We start from the raw sequence: 27,577 nt of genomic DNA, 5'->3' as shown, positions 1-27,577 counted from the left end.
GAAGGGCAGAGTCTTAATCACTGGACCGCCAGGGAAGTCCCCGGGCTGGAATCTTGTCGTGTGCATTCATGCCTGCCAGGGACAGACAGAAGTCCTCCATGAAACCAGATATGTCAGCATCTGAATAGGCTCTGACTGAGACATGGCATCTCAGAATAGGCTTAGCCCAGACCTCAAACTCACTCTAATGATAAATCAGTGGAAAGAGAAGACAATAGGAAAAGCAGGGAAACTGGGAAAAAAGGAAAACGGGGGCAAATGAAATGAGTATGTGTATAAAGCTCTAATAATTCAGAACCTAAAAGAAGTGAATTTGAAAGAACAGTGTGTGTGTGTGTGTGTGTGTGTGCGCGCGCGCGCGTGTGTGGCAGAGAGGGAGGGAGAGAAAGAGGAGCTTGACCTTGCTGAAGGTCAAGGGAGGAGGTAGATGGTTGACTTGTTTTTCTGGTCTCCATGTTACAACATGGAAACTTCTTCTTGGCTTTGCGGAAAGGACCATGGAAGGGACCAGGGGCTGGCAGGAGGGAAAGGCAGGGCCAGAGGAAAGGCAGACCCTCTCCTTCTATTCCCCTCCCTCAATGTTTACAGGGTCTCAGCGCACCTCCCCAGGCCTGCTGACATCCCAAGGGGGTAGTGACAAGTAATCTTGCTGCTTCAGGGCTTTGAAGAGCTGAATGGCCGGCACCTGGGGAATGGCCTGAGATGGGGGCTTCTTGGCCTGGAACACCTGGTTGAGGTCCCTGATCTCAGGACAGGGTCCTGGGGAAGTGGGCTTACTCTGGGGTGAGAGAGGGCCAGACCCTGGACCAGGGAGGAAACAGTAGTCACCCACTTGCTGCAGGACGAGGAGCCCCTCGGGGGTTGGGGAGACTGAGAACACATCTGCCCGGGGCGGCCCTGGGCTCAGGACAGCACTGCTGGCTGCAGGAGGGGCAGGGCTGGCCAGAGGGGACTGGGGAAATTGGCCTGTGGTTGGAGGGAGCTCCACATAGCCTTCAAACTCTGGCTTCAGTGGGGCTAGGGATCCAGGGGGACCAGCGGCCAGTCCAGGACAGAGGCTGGGGTTCTGGTCTGAGGGGAGGCCCAGAGGGGGAGCCTGGGAAGGAGACGGGGCCCCTGTGGGTGGGGTGAATGTCAGATCTGCAGTGGTGACGTAACCAGTGGCCACAGTGCCTTCCTCAGGACCCCGAGAGCCAGTGGGCAGACATGGGGGGGCCCTGTCCTTCGGGCCTTGACCACCCACCATCACCCCAGGCTCAGGAGGGGCAGGGCCTGCCCCTGACTCCAGGGAAGGGCTCCCCTCGGTGCCTGGGCTGGACCTCAGGTCTGCATCCCTGGCTTTGCCCGGCCCCATCACCTGGGCCAGTGGGACCAGCTGCACCTGCCCCCCTGCGGGCAGAAACAGGTACTTCGGGGACTCTGGGGGCTGCGGCTTCCTGCTCGTGCCTGTCTGTAGGGGTCCCTGCTGGCCCACGATGTCAGGCAGGGAGCGGCTGTGGGGCGGCCCCAGGTAGGGGCCATTGAAATCAAAGCCGGAAGCCTGGCTCTCAGGCCTGCTCGAGGGGGTGGCCAGCTCTGGCGGGGGCCGTGGCGGCTGCTCCGTGGGGAGGTCCGAGGTGACCAGAGTCATGTCAGGGTCAGGTGATGAGTCACAGGCATCTTTAGGGTCCTCTGTGGTGAGAGGTGACACCTCACTGTGCCCGAAGTCTACAGGGGACGCCCTGTGGGGAGAACAAGGGCAGGGACATTGGCACCACCCTGGACAGATGCCTCAGCTAGCGCACAGGGAGCCCTGGGGTGGGATGGAGGCCGGGCTCCCCCCAGAGCTCACAGAAAACGCAGAGCAATCGCTTCTCGGCCTTTTGGCTAAGATCAAGTGTAGAAAACGCACGCAGAGCAGGGTGAGGGAGCCGGCCCGGAACAGGAAACGGGAGCTCCTTCAGCCTCCCTATGGGTCTCCCCCTCCAGCCTCCGTGCTCTCCTTCAAGGTCACGCTCTGCCAGCTGTGGCCCCTCCCACCTCCCGCTCCTTGCCGTCACCCAGCGTCAGCGCCCAGCCTGGGCCCGGCCATGCCCTCGGCCTTCACCTGCCCCACCTGCGGGTGAGTGGTGAGCCGGCCGCTCAGGTGCTGAGGCCACGAGGTTTCGCAGATCCTCTGCCACCCAGTGGGGCCGAGGCAGCGTGGCGTCTCCCTGGGCAGCAGGGCTGGGGGAGGTCATCTGCCCCAGTCTCCTGCTTCTGGCCCCGACCCTCCCTAAGCTGGGAATCGGGAAGCTCTTCCCTCCATCCAGCCGGGGCACCTCTTGCTTTAGTGCAGCCAGCCTCCAAGGACCTGTTCCTGCTGAGCCCCAGGCCGAGGCCGCCTCCCCCGAGCCCCCGATGTGCAGGAGGGAGCCACCGTCCCACCTCCCAGGGATCCCTCGCCCGACACTCACCCCTCCGGCTGAGGGCAGCTGCCACCCCAGGGCCCCCTGTGTGCGTGGCTCCCGCTGCCGATGACGTGCATGCTGTGTGGGAGCCGGAGCCCGGCGCGCCCATTCTGGGGGGAGAGAGGGCGTTTGTGCCTGTGCGGTGGGGGCACCCCAGGAGGTGAGGTGGGGGCAGGGCCTTGAGGGTGGCGAGGGTTCGGGAGCCCCCAGACGTGGTGGCATCTCAGCATGGGCAGGACCGACCACGCCCTCCTGACACCAGGACCGCAAGGCCAGAGAGGGGCTGGGACTTTGCCGGGGCCCTGGGGCATCAAGGACGGGCAGCCTGTTCCCACGAGGACGCCCATCTGGGCTGTCCCTGTCTCCATGCTCACCCCTAGTCTTCTCCACACTGGCTGTGAGACCCTCCCAAGGCAGTCCTGGCCCTGCCTGCCTGACCAAAGGGCTTCCGCTCCCCACGTGCCGGCACCCTCCCCGGGGTCCTCTCAGCCTCCCGTGCTGCGCCCCAGACTCACCGCCCACGCCCCTCAGGTCCCTTCTCCAAGGAGTCTTGTCTCCACCCTCCACTCGCCTTCTGCCAGCAGTGGCCTCTCCCACCTGCCACCACCCTCCATCCTCCAGAGCTCAGCGCTGCTGTCCTGTCCTGGGGAAGCCACGCGGCTTCCCACCATCCCCCCTGCCCCCGATGTGACTAAGGCTCTCCTTGCGCCCCCCTGGGTCCTGGCAACCCCACGCCAACCCTCTCTGCTGCTCCACGGGAGTCCCCGCGGGCGGGGTACCCTGTGCGTCGGGGGGGCCCAGGGGATCGCAGTGCTGGGCTTGCAGGGGCCGGCCCGGCTCTTAGAGCTTCCCAGCCCCTGCCCTGGCCACATACCACCCCTACTCAGGGCCCACCGGAAGGGGAGGAGGACACGGGCGTGGGGACGTGGGCGCAGGAGCACAGGGGTCCGGCAGCTCCGCCGCCCTCACAGCCTGCCCCTACCTGGAACAGGTGGCTCTTGCTGGGGCTGGGGATTTTCTCCTCCCACTTCTGGTTCAGCCTGGAAAGACAGCAGGGAGGTGACCGCTGCCCAAGGCCTCAGGGCAGCTGCCTCGTGCTCATGTACCGAGGTGAAACTAAAGCCCAGGGAGAGGGCAGCTTTGACCGAGGCCCCACAGGGTGTGAGTTGCAGAGCAGAGAGTGGAGAAAGTCAGCTGTGGGGTCTCTGGCATCGTCTGGGGCCCTGGGTAGCACCCTCCCCCATCTTGGAGTCTCCTTACCTGTACCCGTAGACGCCACAGAAGCGCAGGGACACGAGCAGGATCAAGGTGCTGATGACCAGGATGAGCGCCAGGACCCACATGGACAGCACTTCCAGGCAGCCAGGAGGAAAAAGGAGCATTAACTTTCGGGGAGGGAAAGGGCTGGGGGCTCAGGAGATGAGGTGAAGTTGCTGCCTTGGCATGCAGAGGGGAAGAAGAGGCCAGAAACAGACTAAGAAGAAGAGGGCATTTGTCTGAGCCACCCACAGTGCTGGATTGCTGGCAGGACACAGAGGGTTAGATCCTGTCCAGTAGCAGGTGTTGCTGTAGGTGGGCAGTGACTGCAGCCAGAGGCAATCATAGGGCACTTCCTGAAGGTGGCAGCATACAAGGTGGTCGTCAAGAACAGGGAGGACTGGAGAGGCCGAGGAGGGGAAAGGGGTGATGGTGGAGGAACCAGAAGGTGTAAAGGCCCATCCGGGGCCCTCACAACTCTCCACTTGACCTCAAGCCCCTCAGATAGGCTGGGTGCCTCCAGGACTCCCCTGGTCTCCTTCCCTTAGGTCCAGTGGCCCAGCCCTTCTTTCTGCTTGGTTGGGGTCCTCTTCCTCGTGCTCTTTCCCTGCTACGGCTGGCTGAGACTGGGGACCTTGCTGCCAACACTTTTTCCTCTCTCTGCCACCACCTCCCGGACCTTGTTCTGTACTTGTCTCCTGGTGGCCGCTATGGTGATGGTGACAGATAAATGAAATTAGCAAGTGCAGATTGAGGGAAGGTTGAGAAATCAGACCAAAACTTTCCAATCCCAGGCCCCAGTCTGTAGTTCTTCATGGTAACAGAAAACTCGGGCTGAGTGGTCCCTGGGTAGTAGCTGCCACAAAAGCTAATGAAAGCATGGCCATATTAATAGAGGACTAAGGTCCAGGCTTAGGGAGACCTGCTGGTGAGACGTGCTCTCCTCTGCCCTCTCGAGACCTCACCTGCAGTCTGTGTTGCACACCAGGTATTACTTTCTCATCTCTAATGACACCTGGCAGGGAAGGATGCTAGCCTGGGGTGGGGTTACATCTCATGTCCATATCACCCCCGTCCTCTGCCCAGTGGGGCTGTGCCTGGAGGGGTGAGTGGGGGCCGGGAGGACATACCCCACTCAGTGTCCCAGGAGCTCTCCTCACTCCACTCGCTCCAGATCCCGTTGTAGCCTTGGGGGTCAGGTTTGACTCTCACTCTGGCCTGGTACCTGGTGGCAGGCTCCAGAGGTGGCAGGCACATGCTATGGGCGTTCTGGAAGTCCTCTGTCTTGGTCTCCTGTGGGTGCAGGTGTGTGAGCAGGTGTGCTGAGGTCTGGTGCGCGTGGGCACAGCTATGAAGCCCTTCCGCCTCAGCACCCCAGATCTCCTGCTGCCCATCAGTCGTCACCTTGTAGTCACATCCCCAGATCTGAGGCAACATCACTCCCACCGCGGAGGACCACACTCCAGTGCCCACAGAGGGGCGGCACCCAGGCGGGATCAGGGACAGCACCTCTTGCAATGCGCCCCGTGACATATGACAACACCGAGGCCCAGAAACCCTGAGGAGTCAGTCACCATGTCCCCCCTCAGCCTCCCAGCTCCTCTTGGGACAGCCTGGCCTCTAATTATGGCCTTCCCAGGAGTACAGTGCAGGATGACTGGACTCTGGACCCTTAGACAGATGTTCAGGAGCCCAGGGGCCACTTCCAGCTCCACCACTGACACACCCCCTTCTGGCCTCAGTTTCCCCATTTCCAGCCTGAAGTTTCGGGGCTGGCTCCGAGGTTTCTGAACTGGCCTCTGTGGAGCCCCAGGTTCTGCCCACAGGCCCTGATGGATACCTGGGGGTGGGGGCCAGATACTGAGTCCCAGGCTGGAGCCCTGCCCGCCTCGCAGGGAGCAGCTCTCCTCTTAGCAGCTGCACATTTGCATTCTGGATGAGATTCTCGTGAAGAAATGCCCCCTTTATGACTTTTGAAAACCCTTCCTCCAGCTGTCTCTCGTCCTGATGTCTACACCTCTTTTGCAATTCAGGGTCACGTGTTCATTTTGGCCAAGTTCGCATCACCTCTGTGAGTCTCAGTTCCTTCCCCAAGGGAAGGATAGTGACCTGCTGACTGCACAGGGGCATGACCGCCAAATCCCAGTGGCTCCCGCTGACTGGGCACCTGCTGGGAGCCAGGAACCTGGCCGGTGGCACTCTCCCTGGTCTTTCTCGCTTCCCCCTTCCCCCATCCAGGCCACTCCTCGGGCACAGGCCCTCACCTCCCATGAGGCTGCTTCTTTCTTGTACTGGACCTGGAAGATGCAAGCTATGTGTTCATAGTTCATTTTTCCTTCTTTCCAGTGCAGGGTGTAGCCATCTCTGCCCTTGGTCACGTTGAGGGTTGGAGGAGCCATCTGGACTGCAGGGAGGGAAAGTGTTAGAGAACATCATTTCTAACATTCCTCCAGTGGAATATCCCTTGTGTTCCATGCTGGTCACAGGTGCTCTCTCCACTGACCCAGGACCCCAGGTTTCACCATCTCAGGGTCTTTGCAGCCCCACTTCACCATGTCACCTATTTTGACCTGAGCCACCCTTCTCTTGGGAGATGCTGAGATACACTTGTTTTGTAGTGAAGTGACCAGAAGTGTGGGTTACCCCTAGTATTTAAGCAGAAATAAAATTACTATTAATTTTTTCTAATCTAGAGTATTGACAGTGTTCTAAGCATTATTATTAATGGTAAACCTACATGAATTATTTCTCTCAATTCTGACAACAACCCTATGTAGTAAATACTCAATTTGTCCACTTCTCAGACAGAGAACTGAGTCCCAGAATGACTAGGTAACTTGCCAAGGACAAGGAGCTAACAAGTGGCAGAGACAAAGATTGCAACCTGGACGATCCCAAAGAGTAAGTAGTGAATTCAAACCCAGGTGACTAGGGCAAATTGGCTGCTGTCTCTGACACATGCTAGAGACGGCGTAGAAGAACTTGATCATCATGAAGTAATGCAGGAGATTCCTTTGCATAAGGTCCTTGCTATGTACCAGGAATCAGGAAAATCAACCTGTAAGGAACTACCGTCCATTTGCACACACTCTAGTCCCCAGCTGAAGAAGTAAATCATAGATCAATTATCTTGAAGACTGAAAATATGTCAAGGGAGGACTTTGGAAACCTAAAAGAGAAAAATCAAATCAGGGAAAGAAAGGGAAAATGTGGTGGGAGGACCAAGAGGCCATGGGCAACAGTAGGAACTTCAGAGCAGCTGCAAAGTTGGAAGGGAAAATAGAGTTAAAAGAATGAGGTCAAAGGTTTTAATATTGATATTCTTGAGAATATCAACTGCATCTTCCTTCATGTTATTTACCATTGTCATTGTTGCATTATTGCTACTTGAGAACTTCCAGGACCGATTGGAATCATGTTTGTTCAATTTGCTCCCGGGACTTTTCACTGAAAGTGACAGACATGAAGACTGGGCCATGAGGAACCCTGAGTTTCTACGGGTCACAAAGGAAACAGTGCTGTCACAAGACTCTCCATGCAGAAGGCTGGGGGCAAACTCACTGTTGTCTGAGCTCTTTATAAGTTTCTCTTCCTCCTTTGGTCGAACAGAGACGATGTACTGGCTGTGGTTCCTGGGGTCAGGCACGGGAATCTGGCAGCAGTGCCGGATGTAAGGGCTGCTGGTCTCCTCCGTCTGCACTGGGGAACATTCTTCCTCCCTGAGGATCACGGCACAGGCGAGGGCAGGGGGAGGCAGGGCCACATGAGGGATGACACCTCCGGATGAACTGTGGCATCTGCTGGGCCCCCAGGGGCAGGAGGAGGCCAGGAGGGGGCTAGGCCTAGAGGAGCAGAGGGGACAGAGGCAGGGGACACTCACCTTGCACTGGGGCCGGACTTGTAGAAGAGGGTGAAGAAGACGGAGCTGGCCACCTCGGACCTCACTTCCCAGGAACAGCTGAGCAGGGCAGCCCCGTCGAAGAAACACTGGAGGTTCTGGGGCTGGGACTCATTCCCTGGGAGGGAGACAGTCCCTCATTCAGTCCTCATTCAGTCATTCCCTAACCCTCAGTGGGCCCACCATGAGGCTCATCACAGAGAAATTATGGGCATTGGGGCCAAAAAGACCAGGGGTTAAACTCAGCCCGAAGGGCCAGCTGTGTAAGCACAGCTCAGAGAGTGAATTCTGTGAGCCTTCACACCCCCCTGTGCAAAGCTGGGAGGGCATGTCAGCCTCAGGGTTTGGGAATTTAACACAATCACGTTGATATGTCTGCATATGGTGCAGCTCTCACGAAAACACAGACGCTCATATGCCATTGTGATTAAATTGTAATTGTTCCTCCACAGAAAGTGGGCAGCAAACTGGGGCCCAGAAGTGAGTAAGATGCAGCCGCTGCCTCTGCAGAGTCACAGCAGGGACGGGGTGGGCCAGGGAAGTCACTCTGAACACATGGCTCAGAGCCTGCGTGGATCCCACGGTGCGGACCCCTGGACGCCTTCTGTCCAGGAGCTGTAATGAGCTGCCCTCCCCACAGGGGGGCGCCGTCCCCATTCCGACTCTGTTACCTGGTTGGGAGGCCCAGCGAACCTCCGTGCTCCACTGGCTGGGCCGTCCCGAGAGCCCCGAGCCCGGGGCCAGCCTGGTGCGCACTCGGGCCACATAGGTGCTGCTGGGCATGAGGTGCTCTGGCCCCAGGATGGCCCGGGAGGAGTTGGAGTAGATGGTGGGCGCGTCCTGGGGGAGAGAGGGGCTGCTGGAGCAGGGCCGGCTGGGCCAGGTCCCCGTGGGCACAGGGCACAGCTGGTGGGGTCCCTACCTCCCAGGAGTCCTGAAGCCGCCTGTAGACCACCTCAAACTCCAGGCTGGACAGCCAGTGGCTCTGGGAACCCCCATGGGCCACACTCCAGGACAGCAGGAAACCGTCCCCGGCGGCACGGATGTTGAGGTCCTTGGGTGCGGGGGGCTGCACTGCAGGGAGAGGAAGGAGAGGGTCCCTAAGGGGCTGGACGACTGTGTGGGAGGTTCAGGGCCTGCAGGGCCCACGTGTGGACAGAGCTGGGTTCCAGGCCAAGCACGGCCCCCACGGACTGAGCGACCTTGGACAGACCCCTCACCTCTGTGGGCCTCAGACCTTCATCTGCTACATTGTGAGGATTCAATGTGCATGTGAATGAAGATGTGCAGATTGCTGGGCGCACAGAACATAAGCTCCGTACAAAGTGCCGGCAGTTACACTCCAAGCGGGGCTTCCTTCTGTCCCCACTGCCCATGAGGAGCTCTGTGTGGCCTCCTTCCCAGCAGAGGGCGCTGTGACTCATGTTACTCTCTCTCCTGTCCACACTTTCTTATTTCCAGTGTCCAGTGTCATCCTGCACTTCTCAGTGCCCAGCAGACGTCTCCTCCTCTAGAACATTCTTGGACCTTTCCCCCAGGCAGAATCCCTTGCTCCTTTTCCTGCCCCACCATAGCCCTTTGTATGATCCTTATAGCCCTGGAGGGTATAGATACTTCCACATCTGTCCCCTCAAGTAGTCCAGGAGCTTGTGGATGTCAGGGGTGGGGTCCTGACCCCCTTGCCTCTCCCCGGGGCCTGAGATGAGTGTTTCATCGAATATGGGGACAAAGTGAATGAATCAATGAAGGAATCAATGAATGAGTACATGTAGGTCCACCTTCAGAGACTTTTCATGAAATCATTCCATCACCAACAGCAAGCAGACACCTGCTGGGACCTACAGGGTTGGGTGCGCAGATTCATCCGTGAATGGCATGGCTGCAGACTTCCTGAAGCTTCTATATCTGAATGCTGAGAGATGACTTTCCAACACAAAAAATTCCACAAGAGCCAAACGAGATGTCAATATTCTATGCCGGACAGGGGACAGGGCATGATAGAGCGTGTCAGAGCTGGAGCCTCAGAAAATCTTCAGCCCAGAATGGCAGATCCAGAGCACCGCTGCCCCAGCCCCAGCCACAGCAGGCATCACTAATCAATCATGCACTCCTAGCCCCTGAGCCTGTCATGCAGTGGGACTCCTTGTCAGCCTGAAGCTCTAGGAAGCTGCTCCCAACTGAACAGACTGGGAAACCAATGGAAAACCTATTCATCCAACCTGAGAGATGTAGTCCACCAGCTCATTTCACAGGTGGAGGTGACAGAGGAAGTGAAATAGCCAGATCTCCACATGTGCAGCCTCAGAGCAGATCAGATGCACATCTCTCCGTTCCCCAGCACCTCAAGGCCTCCCTGATTCATTGCCTAAATGGTTTGGGCTAAAACTGAACTTCCCACGCAACATATGCTCCAGCAGCCAAATGCCACACTGCCCTCCCCATTTCTAAGTGGTCCCCATCTCAACCATGACACCTGTCATCACCCCATAAGCTTCACAGGGCCAGGGACACTGACGACTTTTTCACTGCTTTCCTGTATGTGCAAGTGTTCTATTGAAGAGCAGTTTAATGAATGAGTTGCTTGTATATCCTAACTTTGATTTGTATCCCTCCAATTTCCCATCCCTTGGCCATAAGGCGATTGAATCCCTACCATTTCTCTCTGGGATGGGTACCTTAGGCCACATTCTCAGCTCCATCCTCCCACCCCCTCCTGTCCCCTGCCATCTACACTGTACATCACCCACCTCTGACGTCCTCACACCCACATCTGATCATGACATGCCCTTTCAGTGGCTCTCCATTGCCTAGATGTTGACCCCTAAACAACTCCTTTGCAGAACACAGAAGCCTCTCCAGGTCAGGCCCCTGCCTTCCCTGCCCCCCTCCTTACCACTGCCCAGTCCTCTTGAAGTTGATGCTTCTGAGACACAATTATTTACGGTTTTCCCAACCTGCCTCGTCCTCCCGAGTCGCCCAGCCTTTGCACATACTTCTTGCTCTGCCAAGGATGCTCTTCCCACTCTCCTCCCTCCCACCCTTCAGATCTCCCTGCAAAGCTCCCTGCTTGGGGAAGCCTGTCCTGACCTCCCAGGGGCTCCTTGTCCACTGCCCCTCGGCACATGGCACGCACCCGCCTTCAGTAAGTGATCACACCGGACAACATCTGGTGTGTCCTGCCCTGTACGCTCTGAGCTCCACCGGGACGGGACTCCTTCTCATCCATCAGACACATGTTTTGAGATATTGTTTGGAGTGAATTCATCACAGCCTAACCCATCCCCTCCTCCAGGCAACAGCTCTGTGCTGCTGTGATGAACAGAGGCAGGAAGCAAAGGCTGGAGCCCCTTCCCCATCCGACACTTGCAAGGAGCAGCAGGTGGCCCAGGGTTTGGGATCCAGGACAATAGATTCAGACACTAGCATCTGAGTACCTAACCTTGGGCAAGTTCCTGCTCTCTCAGCCTGTTTCATCATCTGTGAAATGGGGTAAAAAGTAGTGCATGACACCACACATTATTGTAATGATTAAATAAGATCAAGTAGTGTTTCCTGTAGATTTCTTGCCATGTGAATACTAATTTTTAAAAATGACCCCATGTTTATTTCAGGGTCATTCTAAGCACAAATATAATTGAATTAATGTGATGAAAGTGCTGGTTATATTTCTGTCTGAGGTACAGTTAAATGAAGCCCGACTATTTATATAAAATGATCATCGACTCCCACCCAAGACCATTTACTTTCTTAGGCTCTGTGGACACGCAGCGCACACACTGGGGGCCATGCAGCGAGGGCGGTAAGGGGATGACCTCCATCACCAATGTGCAGGGAGCACTCGGGAAGTCCGGCCCATCACTGTTATGATGGTTCATGGTGGCCCTTTGGAAAAGTTACGTAATTGCTCTGGGTCTCAAATGCCTCATCTGTTAAATGGATTGTCACAGAAGTTCCATGAGACCAAATTGATGAAAGAATAAAGTTTGTATCTGACTAGGAAGGACTGTTCTTCTACAGGGGAAGCCTCAAGTCTGGAAGGCAATAACTTGGCAGGTGCTGGAGCATCCGGGAGGGGGTGGGTACCTTTGGCTGGGGCTCCTCACCTTGAACCTGCCCCAGTGCCTCCATCTAAGGAGACCGTATCCTCTTCCCCCAAGAACCAAACCCAACTCAAGCCAGTGTCTACGCCCCTTGAAGGATCTCCCTCCCTGGCCCATCTCTTGCAGCCTGGACACCCCTGTCCACACAGGGGACCACCCTTGGCCAGGGCCCCCAAGCCTCACCATGCTGACTCAGAGTAACGGTGAGCTGGGCGCCCAGAGGCTGGTCCGGTCGGAATGAGAAGTAGTCATGGTCAGCAATGACAAAAACTTCGTAGGGAATGACACATATTCTGGGCACACAGCCGGGACAATGGCCATCGAACCAGGGCATGCCATCACTGAGATCGCAGGACACTGGCTGTGGAAGGCCCCTGTCAGGAGAAGACGCAGGTTAGCCCAGAGAGAAGAAGAATCCCTCATTCACAAACATTATTGAGTGCTTCCCATGTGCAAGGCTTTGTTTAGGATCAGGGGGCCTGTCAGGGAACAAAACACACACAAATCCCTGTCAACAGAGCTGACATCCTAATAGAGGGAGACACACATGAAACAACTGAAGAAACTAGGTCGTGTGTCAAATGGAGAAAACTGTGCATAGACAAGTCAAGAAGAAAAGAGGTATGAAGAGGCCAGAAGGTCTGGGTTGGGGATACAATCTGATATAAGGGAGGCAGGAAAGGTCTCTTAGAAAAGGTGACATCTGAGCAGAAACTTGAAGGAGATGAGAGAGGACTCCATGCGGATTCTGAAAGGGGATTTCGGGGAAAGGGGATTTCAGTTAAAGGGAACAGCAAGTGCGAAGGCCCTGGGGTAGGTACAGGTTTGGAGTGCTGTATAACTAGGCAGTTAACCAGTGTGCACAGAGTAGAGATGTAAGGGTGGGAGGTCTAGAAGCCTAGTTGTGGGAGATGATGGGAGGCCAGTGCTCAAAAGGAATTTAAGGCAATTTGATTATTTTGATTTCACTGGAACTGGGGAAAACTCAGAGTTATGAGCAAAGGAGTGACATTTTGGCATGCTTTGAAAGGATTCCTCTGGCTCCTGGGCTGTGGATAGATTGGGTTGCAGGGGGTGGCAATATTGGAAGTGGAGGGACCAGTTAGGAGGCTTTTGGACTATCTCAGTGATAGGAAGTGTTTTGAACCATGGTGTTAGCCAGATCCACATTCTATCTGAAGATAAAGTTGACCGCATTTGCTGATGGATTGAATGCTGTGGCGGAGAAGGAAAGGAGGGAAAGGCGACTGAAAAACAAAAACCAAAAAATAAAAACCCTCCCATTTGTCTGGCTTGAGCCCCTAGGAGCTCCCATCCAGTGAACTGAGATGAGGATCTGGAACAGGCACCTTCTTTGGGGGGCAGAGCAGGAATGTGGTTTGGGACATTTGGGGTTGAAGACACCTATAAGGGATGATGTGGAGAGGCAAGTGCACCTACGGGTCTGGAACTTGGGGGAAGATCTGGGCTGGAGAGAGCACGTAAGGGTCATAGCCATAGTCTGACGCTGGATCTCTGCCACTGGATCCAGATACAAGAGTGGAGGTCCAAGAGCCCTGGGACACCTCACGCTTCAGGGAAGAGACACAAGAAGAGAACAGACTAGGAGATGGAAAAGGGTGGGCCAGGGAGACATGGGGAAGGACCAGGATGCTGGCCGGGGTTGGGGGAGGGAGGTGCCTCAGCAGGACCCCATGCTCAGGCCCAGTCAGTCCCAGTCAGGTGCTGCCTACAGGTCCGTAGGGAGGAGGCCGGGACTGACAATTGATTTAGCACCAGGAAGGGCAGCGCTGACCTCAGCAGGAGCAGTTTAAGTGACCTGGTGGGGGCAGCAGAGTCCTGGGGGAGTGGGTTCAGGAGGGTGTAACTGAGAGACACTGGCTACAGGGGTCTAGACAACTCTTTAGAGGAGGTTGCCTCAGAGGGAAGCAGAGGAGAGAAGGGCCCGGCTGCAGGAGATGGGGCTCAGGAGGCTCCAGAGCTGCAGCCTGGTTGGCATCTGAAAGTGGATCCCAGGAGAGGGTCCATTGACAGCACGGGGACAGTGGGGACTGTGGTGGCAGCGACGTCCTTGAGCAGCAAGACCAGGTGGGAGCCCGGCTGCAGCCTCAGACAGCCTGGGACAGGGCAGATCCTGCAGGGCGGGGCCAGGAAGGCAGCAGACGTGTGAGGTGGGGGGCTAGGGGTCGGGGTGGGGGGATCTGTTGTCCCCGAGCAGAAGGAAGTGGGTCACAGCTAAGGGTGGGAGGTGGGGTGGGGGCTGAGGACAGCGGACAAGGAAGACTGAGGCTCCCGGGAGGGCAGGAGGGAGAGCGGAAGGGCAGTGACGCCGTGGGGTGAGAGCGGCGCCTTCCCAGGGGCGGCCTCCAGGGGACACCCCCGACCCTGTGATGCCAGCTGTTTCATTATTTCTATTATGGTGAGTCAGACTCTCACCAAATCCCAGAATGGTGGGAGCACATTCCCTAATGGGGTAGGCCCCGGAGACCAGGTGAGGAGAGAGGAGAAGCCACCACTCTGGAGGTGGCAGGGCCCGGGGGGCGCGTGGAGCCCAGCCATGCAGGCTGGATGCAGGACACTGGTCCCGCGCAGGCCACTTCCCCACCGTGTGGCCTGGGGGAGGGACCTCACCTCCACGGCCTCGGTTTCCTCATCTGTGAATTGGGCATCATATCTCTGCCCACCTCACAGGGAGGATGAACCAAGATCGATTGCTGCCTGGTGATCTTGTTCAGTTGTGACAAAACAAGAGAAGATTATCACCATCACCATCATAACAACGATATTAACACAGGAGGCTCTTCCCCCAAACCTGACGTCAGACACCAGCCCGCGGGCCTGGCAGGCCGCCTGGTGGGGCAGCAGCTCCTGGGCAGGGGCCTCCCCGCCCCGCCCCCCGTCCAGCCCCGACCCCGGCACAGTCCCCACAGCAGAGGCCCTTCCTGCCCTCCGGCCCCAGGCCCGGCCTCACTCGCCTGTTCAGCCTGCGGTGGAGGGTTACGTTGACCAGCCGCTGGGCGTCCTGGGTGTCCGCCCACCTGCAGACGATGCGGCTGGTGTAGTCGTTATGGCAGCGCAGGGTCTGCAGGGGGAAGGTCTCTGACAGGGGGAGGCAGAAAGGGGGTCACACCTCTCCCCTCCAGATGTCCCTTGTCATTGTCCCTCCCAGCCCCTCCTGGTGTGTGGCACTGGGGAGGCGTCTCCCAGAGTCCCGTAGAGGCTCCTGGAGGCCAGACAGAGGTCCCCAGGAGCCCTGGGCGGGGCTGGGGGCTCTGTAGCTATGAGGGTGCCAGCCGCGGACCCTCCTGTCTGCACAGAAACACATAGTCTGGTTGATTCACAGTATACGTCCTGAGCCCCCGCCTTGCCCTGCTCCTGGAACAGGGTCCCTCCCACCCCAGGGTGGGGACATGCATCAGGCACAGGCCCTGCCCCTGGGCCCCTGGGTGCGTGCAGCCTGGGAGCAGAGGCACAGACCCGCCCCTAAGGGGCGGTGTGGCAGGGCCCTCCTCTGGGCCGTCCCCACCCTGCTCTCGTGGTCAGCTGCTGGGAAAGGGAGCGTGGTCTCCAGCGCTATCAGGGGAGCCAAGTTCTCAGCGAGCCCTTGGGGAGGGGGGTTCACGGGCCTGAAGAGCCCAGGGAGCATCTCAGCAGGGCCTCCAGGCAGGAGGAGAGACCCCCCAGGCCGAGGGTCCCCAGGAGCAAGGGCGTCGAGGTGGGAATTGGTTAAGGCCGTCTAGGTGCTGGTGTCTGGGGGTGAAGGAGGGTCAGGGAAAGGACTGGAATGGCCAGCCAGGAGGTCAGAGGCCTCAAATGCCGCAGGGAGAAATGTGGGCAGAGAAGCCACACAACCGGAGAGGGCCTTTACAGGAGGCCAGAGAAGAATGAGCGGGAGTGTGGGAGGAGGGAAGAGGGGACTCCGGGGACGACCAGGAGAGACGAGAACCAGCAGGTGTTGCGGGGGGCAAGGAAGGAAGGGAGGGAAGGCTGGAGCATAGGGTCTGGAGCTTCCTCTGGGATGGGGTCCAGCAGTGGGGAGGGGGAGGGAGAGGGGGAGGGAGCGATCGGGCTCACCTTGGGCCCCTGCCACACAGGGCCCCCAGCAGAGCACCAGCAGGGCGAGGGGGAGCAGCCCCCGGGTCAGCGCCATCCCTGGAGTCGGCTCTGGAAGAGCAGGAGGCTTGCTCAGGTGGGTCCAGGTCTGGGTAGGGTCTGGGCTCCTCACTGCTTTAGAATCTTGTGTTCCTCCCCAGCTGGGGGCCAGGCCAGAGCCATGTCCTCGGCCCTTGGGGATCCTCTCTCCAGGACCCTGCCTCTTCTAGGCCTGTGGAAGGAAGCGTCAGCCCTTGGGACTCGGCCCACGTGGTAGGGCGGACCCAGGAGTGGCCCTGATGCCTGGGCTCCAGCTCCCGCTGCTGCCTCAGCCTGGCACCTGGGACAGTCCCTTCTCCTCGGCCTCAGTGCCTGGGACGTGACCGTGAGGGAGATGCACTTAATGGCCTCTGAAGATGTGGGTTCCCGCTGGATCGCACATTGGGTACCCTGTGCACCGGTGTTGAGAAAAATCTAAGAGGGAGGCCTGGTATTTGATTCGTCCCCAGGTCCCCCTGGAACTGACCCACATCTGCTTGGGGGAGTCACTGGGTGCTGGGAGTGTGGTCCTCCTCTGGATGTGAGCACATGCACGCTCACACACGCTCGCTCACACACACGCAGGGGCCTGGGGCTCTCCCCGCCCTTTTCCATTTACCTCATTCCTCCCACACCACCCCCTGAAATGCCAGTTCCCTTTTCTCCGCAGAAGACTGGGGATTTCCTCTTTTCATTTCATCCAGCCCTGGGAAGTACCAGGAGAGTAGAACAGAGACGACTGTGACTCCTTTTCCGCCCGTAAGATTGTCTAAAACTTCATTCAAGCTGTACACATGCACACCAGAAGTTGTCTTGCTGGGAAAAGCATGGCCCTGGGCTCAGCCAAACTGACTTTCAACACAGGCTGTGCCCCTCCCGTGCATTGGCTGACTCACCAGTGCTCCCTGAACCTTGCTCTCTGCATCTGTAAAATAAGCACAATCCAACGTATCTCACATGGTTGTCATGAGGAGAACCAAACTCAATGATGTTTACAGGGTGGTTAGTCCAGGAAATGCTCAGGAAGGAAGAGTGGGTTTGTCTGGAGCTGGGGGACAGTATTGTCCACTTTAGGTCCTGCAGGGGGCAATGCCATGGCAGGCTTGGGAGAGTCTGTGTGAGCTGGTGCAGCTTGCTCTGCCTACCTGTAACTTGCCTAAAAACTCAGAGCTTCTCTTTGGGTCTTGGCACAAATGTAAATACTGCACATGCAAAGAGGTTAATTCATCTGAAAGTCAGTTATAGGTTTAACACAATTCTAATCAGAAATTAACAAGATTATTTTTTGTGTGGGAACTCAGAAGAAAAAATATATATATGTGAGGACAGTTAATGAGATTTTTTAAAATAAGGAGTCTCATAGAAAACAAACTTATGGTTGCCAAAGGGCACGTGGGGGAGGGATAAACTGGGAGTATGGGATTAACAGATACACACTACCATATATAAAATAGATAAACAACAAGGATTTACTGTATAGCACAGGGAACTATATTCAATATCTTGTAATAAACTATAATGGAAAAGAATCAAAAGTAAAAAAATATAGATATATACATATATATGTACCACCAAATCACTTTGCTGTATACCTGAAACCTACAAAATATTGTAAATCAACTGTACTTCAATAAAAATAATGAGTCTCCACCTAATGGCAAAATCTATTGCAAAGGTCTAAGTAAAGCAATGGGTTTTCACACACACACACACACATATGATAAATCAATGGACATACTGACCAGACAAACTCTATTTCACCAGAGAATGTACTCTGTGATGAAGGAGGAACCACAAATCAGTGTGAAGTGATGGAATAATAAAAAGTGTTGAGACAATTGAATAACAACATAGAACATATCAGCCTAAATCCCTACCTCACACCATTCTCCACATATCAGGTCAATGAAATGTATGTAGTTAAATCATATGAAACTTGCAAACCATAGAAGTGAATCTTTGAACTATTTAAGCTTCAAAGCACTAGAAGATATCAGAGAGACAAAGGCTGACAGAAGTGCATAAAAGTGAACTCTTCTGTATTTTATAAAAATAACTGAGCCGTAAAGCAGAGGACAAATTACAAAATAAATGTGTTAGAAGTATGGAGAACAGGTGACTATCTTTACACTGTAAATAGTTCGAACAAATTAATGGCATCAAAGGACACACGTCTAAAAGACACATACATGCAGAGAATTCATATTAGTGGCTAACAATTATAAAATGCTTACCGTCAGCCAGGCACTGTACTTAGGGCTTTACAGATATTAATACATCAATGTGTAGGTTAAAATCTCCACTTTGTAGTTGAGGAAATCGGTATAGGGTCCATGATCATACAGCGAGTAAGGAACAGGCTGACATTGAAGCCCACAGCAGGTTGGCTTTAAAGTTTATGTTCTTAACCACTGTGCCAATAGTGGTGGTATTTCCCAATATTGATATCATATGTGTCTATTCTGACATATACTGACCCAGCAGACACTTCTACAGACATGCACAGATACAGCAAAGACAACACAAAACTTTAAAACATCTTAATTAACATCCTCAGGGAAATTTGAGAAATCATAGCCATTTAAGAACAGACTGCTATGCAAAGAACAAATAGACAGAGTTCTTGGAATCTGAAGGTATGAGATCCATAAAAAACAAACGAACAAAGAAACAAACACCACAACTCAATAATGGGCTAAATCACAGAATTAACACTATAAACCGTCATGTTACAAAGGTAGGTATTGAAGACAGCAAATAAGCAAGGAGATGGAAAGTCTTAGAAAAAAGTTGAGACCTAGAAAAGAAATCCAGGAGTTCCAACATCTAGAAGCAGAAGACAGAGAGAATTGAGGGCAGATATGGCAGACAGTGGCAGCTACCTAGCTGTCCCTTTCCTCCTTGGTAACAGAAGCTCAAGTTTTAGCTAGGTTTATTGCTGCACAGAATAAAAGATTATATTTCCTACACTCTCCTATTGCTAAGTGTGGTCATGTGACAAAATGTCCAAGAAGATGTGAGTGGAATCATTGGGTGTCTCTTCCAAGAAAGGCTGCTTAAAGGAAGTTGGCTCAGGTAGGAGGAATCCATTTTTGCCCTCCTGCTTTTTTTCTTTCCTCTAGTCTGCAATTTGGAAGTGATGGCTGGAGCTCCAGCAGCCATTTTGGATTATAAGATTATCTTGAGAGTGGAAGTCATATGCAACAGAAAAAGAGGAACCTCGATCCCTCTTCTCGCTGTGGAACAGCCATACCAGTCTGAGACTGCCTACCTCTGAACATCTGCTATGTGAGGGAAAAAATAAACTTCTATATTATTATGCCACTGTTATTTGGGGATTTCCACATGCAACCAAAGAGATACACTTGGAAACAGAAGAAAAATTCACAGGGCTTTAAAGGAGACGATAATCCACTAAGTGAAAAGCAAGATTCATTTTTTTTAATAGCACCAAACTCAGTCACATGCTAATGAGCTTTCTGTCATCAAAGAGTAAAAGGGTAATCCTAGAAGCTTCCAGAAGGAAAAAGACAAGCAAACAAGTTATTTTCAATGAAAAAAGATCAGGTTGGCAAGATTCTCTCACAAGTGACCTGGAACTCTAAACAGATAGTAATGTCTTGAAAATACTGAGAGGAAAATATGTTTGAACCTAGAATCTTAAAAAGTCAAGCTTATTTTGAAGTTCAAGGGCAAAAACCCACAACATTTTGGAAATGTAAGGACAATGAAAGCTTTTCAGATGTTTTCTAAGAAAATTAGTCTAGTGTGGATTTCAGAAAATATAAAAGGTCCAGGAAAGAAAGATAGCATGTGATGCTGGAACCAGTGTTGAGAGAAGAAACCAATAAGACTTATGGTTAAGTAAAGAAGAATTGTTACTGTATAAAGTGAAAATAAATAAATATATGGTAACAATATTGAAGTAAAACTAAGATGATTTTAACATGGGAGTTGGCTGTGAGGTTAAGGGTGAAAAGCAGAGGAGAACTGAAAGCTTGCTAAGGATCTTGTCTGGTTTTGGAGGAGCGTATATATTCTAAGTTACCCCAAATGCTGATGGAAAATATAAGTTAAATATGTGTATTTAAAATGTAAGGGTTAAAAATCACTAAGAGTGAGGGGTAAACATGGGAGCAAGAGGATGGTAGGGAGGGGCAAAGAAGAAGGAGGAAGAGGGAGAAAGAGGTGAGAAAAGCCAAAAGCTTTCTCACTCAAAATAAAATAAACATGTAACACAAAAATTCCCAAACTCATGAAGAAATTTAATGATAAAAGTAAAAACTGGAAAAGGAAAAAAAAATCAAAGCACAAATTCACTCCAGACAAAAACAATTTCATAGGACAATCTGACAAAGACTTTAAGAATGCATCAACTCCATTCATGATTAAAAGAAATAGATCAACAGATTAAAAGGAAAAAAAGGATAAGTTTATCTTGACAGTTGCTCCTAAATTTTTGGTAATACAAAAGCCATTCCTGATTAAACAAAGAAATAAACCTTGGCAAATGAGGAATTGAAGGGAACATTGGCAAAGATATAAACCTTGGCAAATGAGGAACTGAAGGGAACATTGAAGGGTATGGCACCCATCATCAGGGAAAGGACATATCCAAGCAAGAACCAGATAATTTTCATCCATTACATTGGACACAATTAAAAGATTGTTTCCCTAAAGAGAAATCAGCTTTTTTATGCACGACTGTGAGGTGTATGTTAATTCAGCTACTTTGAGGATGGTTTGACAATATCTATTACTATTTTAAACGTGCAATCTCTTGCCCAGCAATTCTGCTTCTAGGAATCTGGGCTGCAGAAATACTTTCACAGGTGTGGAAAAATTGGAAATCACGTAAGGGTCTAGCTACATGGGATTGGGTAAACTGTGGGGTGTCTATACTAATAAATGCTATGCATCTCTTGGGGCTAATTTATGAGTTAAATCTCCATGTATTATTCTGGAACGTTGTCCAAAATGTAATATTAAGTGGAAAACTAAGTCATAGAACAATATGTATGTTATTATCTCATTTATGTACTCCCAATTTTTAAATTTTTAACAAAGAAGATATCCATATATTTACTTGGTTAGTATTAAATACGTTCATTAAAGAACTCATGAAGTATCCTGTAGTATTAGTGGATATAGCACAACATAAGTAAAACTAATGAATGAAAAAAAGGGTGACCAAAAATTAATAGGAAAGGTTTTACTCATTATAAAACCATTAGAAAACAGGGAAGATGATAAGTAGAGAAAATTAGAATCTGTTTATACAAAAGTGTAACAGTGGGGCCTTTGAAGACTTAACATCACACATTTGCAACTTGTCACTGGAGCCTGTCTGGCGAGTGTCCACAGGCTTGTAACCCCGTGGGGACCCACAGAAACACCTGCCCTCCCATCCACAGGGCAAGTGCACACACCTGCACACACCCAGAGGCAGACACCCCCAGACGCCCCCCACTCAGCCAACACACTTCAGTACAGGGCATCCACACCTGGGCCCAAACCCAACTAAGCAACAGTGCGTCAGGGAGGAGTGCGACCGTAAAGAAAACATTCTTGGAGGGGGGAAGACAAGTCTCTAAGGAAGTAAGGGACTGGGCATCTTCTTATCTTCCAAAGTGAGCTTCTCAACCCGCACCAAGCTCTGGGCCTGGCCACAGCAAGGCTCCCGTCTTCATCCTCTGTCTCCCAGTATCTCTCCATCCTTGTGGACATCCACATATGCATATGCGTATGCCCGCGCGCGCACACGCGCGCGCACACACACACACACACACACACACACACTCTCTCTCTCTCTCTTTCTGAACCAGGATGTCAGGAACTATCAGTGCTCTCCCCATTCCAGACGTGAGACAGAAGCCCAGGGCAGGATATTCCCACTGCCACCAACACCTTCGTGACACCTTAGTGACAAAGCAAAGACAACGGTACACAGGGGTCCGACTCCCAGGCCTGAGCTCTCCACCGCCCCAGGCATCTTCTCTGCTGCCAGGACAGTAGGATCTTCCAGTGAGGCCTGGACCCCCCAAAGCCCCTCATACAAAACCCAGGCAGGTCGGCCCTCACTGTCTCCTCATCCACTGGCTGCCTAGGAGTCTGGGTTCAGGACTTCCCAAGAGGCCAAGCCCTAACCTCCCAAGTCCCCAGAGCACACCTGTCCGCTCAGCACCCCCAGGCTCTCCCTGTCCTTTCCATCCCAGACTACCCCTGCTCCCCACCCTGCCCTTTAGCCTACCCCCAAAGCCGGGCCGTACCTCTTTGTGCCGGGACAGACGGACCTTCTGCTGGAGTCTCCAGGCGGCAGCCAGCCAGCCTCTCAGTCTTCCTATTTATGCTGACGTCATTAGGAAACAGAGAAGCTGAAAGAGGAAGCGGTGCTGGCCCTGGCCTCTTTCTGTACAAGTGACTCTTCAGAAGATTGCCCAGCTTCTTAGAATTGTGAACACCAAGATATCAATTTTTTTTTTTCTGAGCCTTACTGACTTTGCAAACGTTGTTCCTTCTGCCAGAAGTACTTCTACCTTCTATCCTTGGTCTTCCTGTAAACTTCCACGCATCCTCTCTCAGCTCAATGCAAAGTTCCTCCATGCAGCCTTCCTTGACACCCCCGGGGGGATGCAGGGGGGAGTGGCTGCAGTACCCAGAGCAGGTGAGAGCCCAGAGCCACAGGGTCCTGGACTCCCACCTCCGCCTGCTCAGAGTGTGACCTTGTGCAAATTACCTGCATGTAACTTCACCAGGGCTCGGGACCCACCTCTGTGACTTACAGGCATCTGCAAACATCGAAGGGCCATTGAAATGTCACAGAGCAAGACCTCAGCTCAGAGCCTGGGGCACGATAACCCTAAGAGTTAGCCGCTATGATTTTGATTCCTCTGGGGTCCCTTTGCCTTGCACCTCCCTCCCTCACTGTCCCACAATCCTCGGGGCTCACAGCTGTCTTTCCCCAACACTGTCGTGTAGGGCTCCCTTTCTCTCCCCAGTACCCAGCTTGTGCCCTGACACTGATGGGGCCCTTAGCGACTGTGTGTGGAACGGATGAATGAACGAATGAATGAATGACTCCCTGAGCACAACAGGGCCGGGGTTAAGGCCAAGTGAGTGTGGCATTCCCTTGGGCGCAAAATTTCAGGAGACACCCAAATACTCAGTAATCAAGATGATATTTTAATACAATATTGTAAAAAACATTTTTAAATCCATGATGAACAAAATATACAATTTTAAATGACGACAGGCTTGGTGACAGTTCACGCTGAGCCATACTGGAGTCTGGCAGGGGGAAGAAGCAGTGTCTTTTCTCCTGAGCAGAGACAGAGTGACAGGAGAGAAGAGAAATGAAGGAAGAGGGTACAGGGCAGGGGTGGGGACCAGGGGCGGGGAGTGCCCAGAACCTGTGGCCACTGGATTCCTGGCCTGATTGTTCTTTGCTTTTCTTCTGCCAGGAAGGGCCTGGCCGGGAAGTGCCTGGAATGTCCCACGGGGCAGAGAAAGCATGGGCTGTGCTCCTCCGCTGTGGTCTGGGGGGTGGGAAACCCACCCAGAAGGGGCCACCCCAGGCCTGGTCACTAGTGGGAGGAGATAGGCCCTTCCAGAAATCGAGGTGGTGTGGGCTCACTGGCCCGAGCTCTGTGACCTGGGATCAACACGCGCTGGGCTCTCCAGGTCTCCAGGGAGCATGAGGGGCTCCATTTGTCACCTCGGGGAAGGCCCTTTTTCCTGTTTCCCCCACCTAGAGAGGGCAACCCTGTTTCCACCCTGTTTCCCCCACCTAGAGAGGGCAACAGACCCACACCGCTGAGAAGTCTGGCTCCCGGTTAAAAAGCTGTGTGTGCGGGCTTCCCTGGTGGCGCAGTGGTTGAGATTCTGCCTGCCAATGCAGGGGACACGGGTTCGAGCCCTGGTCTGGGAAGATCCCACATGCCACGGAGCAACTAGGTCCGTGAGCCACAACTACTGAGCCTGCGCGTCTGGAGCCTGTGCTCCGCAACAAGAGAGGCCGCGATGGTGAGAGGCCCGCACACCGCGATGAAGAGTGGCCCCCACTTGCCGCAACTAGAGAAAGCCCTCGCACAGAAACGAAGACTCAACACAGTCATAAATAAATAAATAAAAGACCGTGAATTTCTAAAAAAAAAAAAAAAGCTGTGTGTGCTTTTCAGCCCCGACCACAGGCAAGCACCAAGCTTTCCCTGGCTGCCCTCCACCTCAGACTGGGTACACGCAGTGCAGGGCCGGCTCTGGGGGAGCTGAGGTCAAGGACTCAGGCGCCCTGGCCGGTCACGCTCTTTTGCATCTTTGCATTCCTAGGCCTCTTAGGTGAAGCCTTGGGTGGAGGCCTCCTTATGGGGGGAGGGGAGGACACTTCCCCCCTCTGACTAAGAACCCTGTGCTTTTCCAAGTCAAGCCCTAGCCCTGGTCCTCCCCCAAACCCAAGGTCCATAAAAGGGCTGGAGCCTCGTGTTCTGGCTCCCTCAACAATGACCCTATGGGGGAAGGGGGAGTCGGCTCTTTCTCCAGTTTTACAATCTTGCTTATACCATCTTGTAGCATCTTACACCATCGCAGTAAATGATGAAGGTTAACTCTCTCAGTCGTCGGCTTGTTGTTGTAATCAGCTCTCCGATACCTGGCAGCCCAGTTCCCTCTCCCCGCTCAGCTGAGTTCCCGACAAAGGCCACACTCCTTCCTCAGTGGGCAAAGGTGCCCCTCAGCCTCGGGGCTCCCTGTGTGATGAGGACTCACTGACGGGAATGTGTGACCAGGACTCAGCAGGGAGGTGGCCTGAGCATGGAACACCAGAGGTTAACAATGGTCCACTTCTAAAAATAAAGTTGCCAATAATATAAAAACCAACAAGCAACAACAACAAGAAGTTACGCAAAAATAAACCAAGAGAAGCTTAATTAGGTTGCTGAAGCGTGGCTATGATGTAAGTGTGAGCTCCCAGAGGGCAGGATGGGGCGTGTGGTGACTCAGCACTGTTCTGATGGGAGGGTGGAGGTTGCCCACATCCCACCCAGTTCAAGGCAGGCTGGCTTTTCTCAACTCTGTGATTCTTTACTCAACTGCCATGAGTGTCGTGGAGCCCAGCTCCTCTCTGGCTGGGACTTAAGAAGTTTTGCTTGTAGAATTAAAAAAAAAAAAATTCTCTACTGTAATTGCATTTTTGTTTGTTTTCATTTTTTTATTATTTTTATTTATTTATTTATTTATTTATTTATTTATTTATTTATGGCTGTGTTGGGTCTTTGTTGCTGAGCTGGGCTTTCTCTAGTTGCAGAGAGCGGGGGCTACTCTTCGTTGCGGTGCGTGGGCTTCTCGTTGCAGTGGCTTCTCTTGTTGCGGAGCATGGACTCTAGGTGCAACGGCTTCAGTAGTTGTGGCATTTGGGCTCAGTAGTGGCTCGTGGGCTCTAGAGCGCAGGCTCAGTAGTTGTGGTGCACGGGCTTAGTTGCTCCACAACATGTGGGATCTTCCCAGACCAGGGCTTGAACCCATGTCTCCTGCATTGGCAGGCGGATTCTTAACCACTGCACCACCAGGGAAGTCCCTGAATTTAAAATATTTTAAAGTTCTGTACTCTAAAATGCAGAAATCCTGAACGTACAGTTTAAGGATTGTTAATAAATCTATACACTCTTATAACCATCACTAGAGCAAATACAGAACATTCCCAGACCCCAGAAGGCTCCTTTGTGTCTCCACCCCGTCACTCTCTCTCAAAGATAACCATTACTCTGATTTCTCTCACTGTAAATTAGTTGTCTTTTTTTTTTTCTTAATTGGAGTGAAATATACATAGCATAAAAGTTGCCATTTTTACCACTTTGCACAGTTCAGTGGTATTAAGTGCATTCACATGGCTGGCCAACCATCACCACCATCCATCTCCAGAACTTTTTCATCATCCCGAATTGAAAGTCTGTCCCCATTAATCAATAACTCCCCATTCCCACCTCCCCCTAGTCCCTGGCAACCATCATTCTACTTTCTGTCTCTAGGAAAATGACCATTCTTGGTACCTCATATAAGTGGAATCATACAATATTTATCCTTTTGTGACTGGCTTATTTCATTACCATAATGTCTTCATGGTTCATCCACATTGTAGCATGTGTCAGAATTCCTTTTTTTTTAAGGCTGAATAACATTCCATAGTATGGATAGACTATGTTTTGTTTATCCAATCATCTGTCAGTGGACATCTGGGTTGTTTCTACCTTTCAGATTATTGTGAATAGTGTTGCTATGAACACCGATGTACGCATATGTGTTCAAGCCCCTGCTTTCACCTCTTTTGAGAATATTCCCAGAAGTGGAATTGATGAGCATATAGTACTTTTGTTTAAATGATTGAGGAGCTACCATTCTGAATTGTGCCTGTTTTTGAACTTCACTTGTATGGGATCACTTTATGCTTAGTTGCATCTTACTTGCTTCAATTAAACAAAGTGATAGGCAAAAGCTTTCTGACTCCAGAATCGTCCACAGCCTGCTCTGTTCTGCTTATTCATTCTAACTCGCTCATGCCATGGGTAACCCCTGACTCTCAAATTCTGGTCTAAAGACCACCTGCAACTTCTGAGGTGCTGTGAAAAATGTAGATATCAGACCTCCAGATAAAATGAGAGTGAAGCAAAACCACAGATTATATCTCCCAGATACTAATCAAAATGAACATGAAAATCAGACAGAAATGTACCAGTAGCAACCAATCGAGGATGTGGAAGTGACCTTCTGCTCTCGATTTTATGACACAGAAGCAAGGAAATCTCGAAGAGGCCAGCAACCCAGCACAGGAAGCTCCTCTGGCCCTTCAGTCAGAAGCAATACTGAGAAAGAGGGTGAATCAGCAAATCTGAACAGAAATGCCCTTCAAAGTGGAGAGGAGCTGCTCAAGGGGCAAAGTAGACACCCTGCAAAAATCTGGGGAACGGCCCCCAAGGCTCCTGCATACCACCTGCACAGGATCAAAAAGAAAAATCAGGCCAGCCTCTGCTGCTCCAGTGTGACATTCCACAGTGAGTCAAACAGCCAAAGACAACACAAGATCTATGACTTCAGTTGGTGTGATGCTCTAGATACGACGAGGGTCCCTTTCACAATGAAACCCCTAGATCCTGGGTCCACTTAGTCTTTAAGAGCACTGCTGGACTCCTGAGGGGAGAAGGAATTCTCTAAGGCACCCCTTCTTTTCAAACAAAAACCAAAACAACAACAAAAATCAACGAAAATAGTGAGCTGAAACCCGAGTATTAAGCAAACTGGAAATGTGGTGTCGAATTTGTGATCAGTGCAAATGCTGATTAACTGCTCTGACCATTTGGAATGGATGCCTTGGGCTCCCAACAACAGGGGAGGCTGAACTCAAGATTCTCACCTTAAACTCAGAGCCCTGGAAGAGACCGCAATCCATTCTAGGGTAGGATAGCCTCTGCCTCCTGGCAGGAACAAATGCAAATCTCTCTGGAGGAAAGCATTCTCGGTTTCCCATCTATAAGCTCACAATCAACAATCACCAAGCTCACCACAAGAAGCTGCAGAAAGTAAGTAGAAACAACAATAGATATAGACCCCCCCTAAGAAACAAAGACTTTGGAATAATCAGATATTGGACATAAAATATATGTGTAAGAAAGAGATAAAATCTGTAGTCACACACTCTCTCTCCTAACTTCCCTCCCTCTCTCTTTTCTTTCTTTTTTCATTATCCTTATTTGCTCACCAGCCCACGTGTAGCCCAC

General features: G+C 52.3%; 1 protein-coding gene across 2 annotated transcripts; it reads right to left on the bottom strand.

Moving 5' to 3' along the window:
• Positions 1-357: 357 nt before the first annotated feature.
• Positions 358-15,993, bottom strand: CSF2RB (colony stimulating factor 2 receptor subunit beta). 2 transcript variants are annotated; one of them, XM_068560728.1, is made up of 13 exons: positions 15,759-15,993; positions 14,660-14,783; positions 11,868-12,058; positions 8,507-8,658; positions 8,256-8,424; positions 7,567-7,702; positions 7,248-7,405; positions 5,951-6,090; positions 4,817-4,979; positions 3,690-3,780; positions 3,412-3,469; positions 2,436-2,539; positions 358-1,721 (listed from the first exon to the last, which is right to left on the bottom strand). In XM_068560728.1, exons 1-13 carry the CDS (start codon positions 15,832-15,834, stop codon positions 593-595), a joined length of 2,691 nt encoding a protein of 896 aa, XP_068416829.1. In that variant the 5' UTR covers positions 15,835-15,993; the 3' UTR covers positions 358-592. The 2 variants fall into 2 exon arrangements, with proteins under 2 accessions (XP_068416829.1, XP_068416828.1); XM_068560727.1 differs by having other exon boundaries at positions 7,248-7,441; positions 7,585-7,702.
• Positions 15,994-27,577: the final 11,584 nt, after the last annotated feature.

Source organism: Eschrichtius robustus, chromosome 13, assembly GCF_028021215.1.
Source record: "Eschrichtius robustus isolate mEscRob2 chromosome 13, mEscRob2.pri, whole genome shotgun sequence".
Lineage (NCBI taxonomy): Eukaryota > Metazoa > Chordata > Mammalia > Artiodactyla > Eschrichtiidae > Eschrichtius > Eschrichtius robustus.
Note: the sequence above shows the minus strand (reverse complement) of the source record. Positions and strands in the feature narration are given on the sequence as shown.